The following is a 3,942-nucleotide window of genomic DNA, read 5'->3' on the forward strand; positions in this document are numbered from 1 at the left end:
ATGAAATTGAATATTAAATAATTTTTATTTTTATTAATAAAATTTACAAACTTGATTTATATATTAAAAATTTCTAATTCAATTATTTAATCGTTAAAATTTGATATAAAACGTGAATTATTAAATAAAATAAGTATAAATAAATTTATTTTTAAAATAAATAAATCTCTCTTTTATATATATATAAAACCAACTAATTAAAAAAAAAAAAAAAAACACGAGAGATGCTTCTTACACGGTGGAATCTAATGTAGTGAAAAAACCAGGTTGGCTTGGAAAAGAAGCTAGGGCAACAAAGACGTCAAGTCAAGTCAAGTCAAGTGGTAGCTTGCTTGCGAAGTATGAGGCTTTGAGGCACAATTATATTATATTTCAGTTCATAATTGTGAAGGAAACATTCAGAGCGGTTATTACCATAGGGATTCTTATTAGCCATATTCATTCAAGGTAATGCCTTCATGTTCATCCATCACCTGCATATTGCAAATCCATTTCTTTACTCCTGCTCTTCACTTTCATACATATCACTTACTTTCCTCCCTAACCTATTCCATTCATACTTCTTAAATTCAACCTTTTCTTTTTCCTCTAAATTTTAGGAACTAATATTTCTCAAAACTCTCCTCCATTTTTAACATACTCTGTTCATCGGAGATGGGTGATTCCTGACTTGTGTCTTCAGACAGAAACACAAGTAGTTCATCTTATATAGTAAAAATTAACTACTTTAACTATTACCCTCATCTTATTTTCATATATAGTTATTATGCTATTTGTCATTCAAGATTTTGTAATATCAACTGTAGTATCCTGCTACAACACATTTCCACTTCTGACAAAGTTGCCATCCACAATTTAAGAGCTTACACACATATATATATCAAAGGGAATTTCTTTAGCTGAAATCCAATTCTAATACTTAGGAATTACTAGTAACAACCCACATAATTTCTTTCACTATTTCTTCTGGGTCTTAACATCAACTTTTTTTTTTTTTCTCTATATTTTTTATCACTTTTTTTTTTCTTTTTATATTTTTTTATCTTGTTTCATTTACTCGACAGATCATGGGCAGTAAATACGAGGGACTTGCAGTGGGAATCGACCTTGGCACAACTTACTCGTGTGTTGCAGTATGGCAGGAGCAGCATTGTCGGGTGGAGATCATCCACAACGATCAAGGCAACAACACCACTCCTTCTGTTGTTGCTTTCACAGACAATCAAAGGTTGATTGGTGATGCAGCTAAAAATCAGGCTGCTGCAAACGCAGAGAACACTGTGTTTGGTAATTGTTCTGTTTTTATGAGTGCCTTCCTTTAAATATTTGCAGTTATGCTTTATCTGTAGAATTTTAGCAGGACAAACAAATGATCAGAATTCTTATAACTTTCAGATGCTAAGAGATTGATTGGTAGGAAATATAGTGACCCAATTATTCAAAAGGATAAAATGATGTGGCCATTCAAGGTCGTTTCTGGTGTTAATGACAAACCTATGATTGTTGTTAACTATAAGGGTCAGGAGAAGCATCTTTCAGCTGAGGAAGTATCATCTATGGTCCTCACAAAGATGCGGGACATTGCAGAGGCGTATTTGGAAACATCTGTAAAGAATGCAGTGGTTACTGTGCCTGCTTATTTCAATGACTCTCAGCGTAAAGCCACCATTGATGCTGGAACCATTGCTGGCCTCAATGTCTTGCGGATAATCAACGAACCTACTGCAGCAGCTATTGCATATGGCCTTGATAGGAGAATTAATTGTGTTGGTGAGCGAAATATTTTCGTATTTGACCTTGGTGGTGGTACCTTTGATGTGTCTCTCCTCACAATTAAGGATAAGGTCTTCCAAGTGAAGGCTACTGCAGGAAACACTCACCTTGGAGGAGAGGACATTGATAACAGAATGGTAAACTACTTCGTAGAGGAGATCAAAAGGAAAAACAAAGTGGACATTAGTGGGAACCCAAGAGCCCTTAGGAGATTGAGAAGTGCATGCGAGAGGGCAAAAAGGACACTCTCGTGTGCACTGACTGCCAACATTGAGATAGATGCTTTATTTCAGGGCATTGACTTCTGTTCTTCAATCACTCGTGCAAGGTTTGACGAAATGAATATGGAGCTGTTTGAAGAGTGTATGGAGACAGTAAAGAGGTGTCTTACTGATGCTAAGATGGACAAGAGCAGTGTACATGATATTGTTCTTGTGGGTGGATCTTCTAGGATTCCCAAAGTCCAGCAGTTATTGCAGGACTTCTTCAACAGGAAGGATCTGTGCAAGAGCATCAACCCTGACGAGGCTGTTGCTTATGGTGCAGCTGTGCAGGCTGCTTTGTTGAGTGAAGGCGTTAAGAATGTTCCAAATTTGGTGCTGCTGGATGTGACACCACTGTCTCTTGGTGTATCGACATTTGGAGATATCATGAGTGTGGTGATTCCTAGAAATACTACTATTCCTGTAAAGAGGACACAAAAATTCGTTACGGTTTATGATAACCAATCCTCTATCATGACTGAGGTTTATGAGGGCGAGCGACCAAGAGCCAGTGATAACAATTTGTTGGGTTTTTACCAGCTTTCTGGTCTTCCTCTTGCTCCTCGTGGCCATCCTACGTATGATTGCTTTGCCATAGATGAAAACGGTATCCTATCTGTTTCTACAGAAGAGAAAATCACCGGCAAGAAGAATCAGATTACGATAACCAATAACAAGGAGAGACTGTCAGCCGGAGAAATTAATAGAATGATTCTAGAAGCTGAAATTTACCAGGCTGAAGATAGGAAGTTCCTTAGGAAGGCTAAGGCCAGGAATTCTTTGGATGATTACATTTACAAGATGAGGAATGTTTTGAAGAACAAGTATACTAGTTCAAAGCTTTGCTCACAAGAAAGGGACAAACTTAGTTCTGCAATTACTAAGGCCTCAAATTTGCTTGATGGTGACAACAAACAGGATGAAATAGAGGTGTTTGAGGATTATCTAAAGGAGTTTGTGAGCCTCTATGATCGCATCATGGGCAAGATTGGTTAATTGCTTTCTATTTGAGATTTTATCCTAGTATATGTGATAAAGACAATCTGTTATGTTCAAGTTTGATAAATATGCAATAGATATGTTGTGTAAATTGTTAGTGGCTGACCTGAGCACTCAACATACTTCTGAATTGATCCCTGGACTCAAACCATGCATGCAGATTACTTGTTTTGCAGCATGTGTGTTGCTGTTTTGGCTACATCTCTCTCTATAGTTATGTTGTTTATTGAGTTAATCTTTTTTCACACTGGGGTATACTTGTGTATCTTGAAAAAGTAGAAGTCTTGGCGTTAATTTTTTTAATGACAGTTTTTTTTTTTATTTAAGAAAACGGAACGCTGTTTTTCAGGTCAACAACTTGCTTTGTAGGATGGTTGTAAGGTAAGCCCATTAGTACTTTAACCAAGTTATGGACTTGAAACTTTGTGGTCTGCCTTTCGAAAATTACCCTATGAGCCCATTTACCTTTGCAAATGTATTTTATTTATTATGCTAACATGGTAGGTTAAATTATAAAAGCAATTAATTTGTACCTTAAATCGTGATTTTGATAATTTTATTGCTTTTGAAGCAGAAGGCATTCAGATATTTGTATTCACAAAAGTTTTTTTTTTTGTTATTATAATAATTTAATAATATTACATTAACAATATTTTATGTAGCATTATTGTTTATTAGACATCTGAAAGTGTTTTTTTTTATTATTAATATATTTAAATAAATTACTTTTATTAAAATCACTTCATCTTATATCTACTTTTGATCCAAGTTAAATTGTGCTTTTGACTCTTAAAATATCAAATTAGATGTTGATCCGAATGTTACACCGTATAGAAATGCATATATTATACTTTAAAAAAATTAAAATTATATTAAATTATTATATTTAATAAATATTAAAAAATTA

At 34.7% G+C, this 3,942-nt stretch overlaps 1 protein-coding gene across 1 annotated transcript; it reads left to right on the plus strand.

Annotated features, from left to right (window-relative positions):
• The first annotated feature begins 287 nt into the window (after positions 1-287).
• LOC109812397 (heat shock 70 kDa protein 4) lies at positions 288-3,280 on the plus strand. Its single transcript, XM_020376345.3, has 3 exons — positions 288-447; positions 1,065-1,287; positions 1,396-3,280. The coding sequence occupies exons 2-3, from the start codon at positions 1,068-1,070 to the stop codon at positions 3,030-3,032; spliced, it is 1,857 nt and encodes a 618-aa protein (XP_020231934.1). The 5' UTR covers positions 288-447; positions 1,065-1,067; the 3' UTR covers positions 3,033-3,280.
• Positions 3,281-3,942: the final 662 nt, after the last annotated feature.

This window comes from Cajanus cajan, chromosome 4 (assembly GCF_000230855.2).
Source record: "Cajanus cajan strain Asha chromosome 4, NIPB_CcT2T_4, whole genome shotgun sequence".
Taxonomy (NCBI): Eukaryota; Viridiplantae; Streptophyta; class Magnoliopsida; order Fabales; family Fabaceae; genus Cajanus; species Cajanus cajan.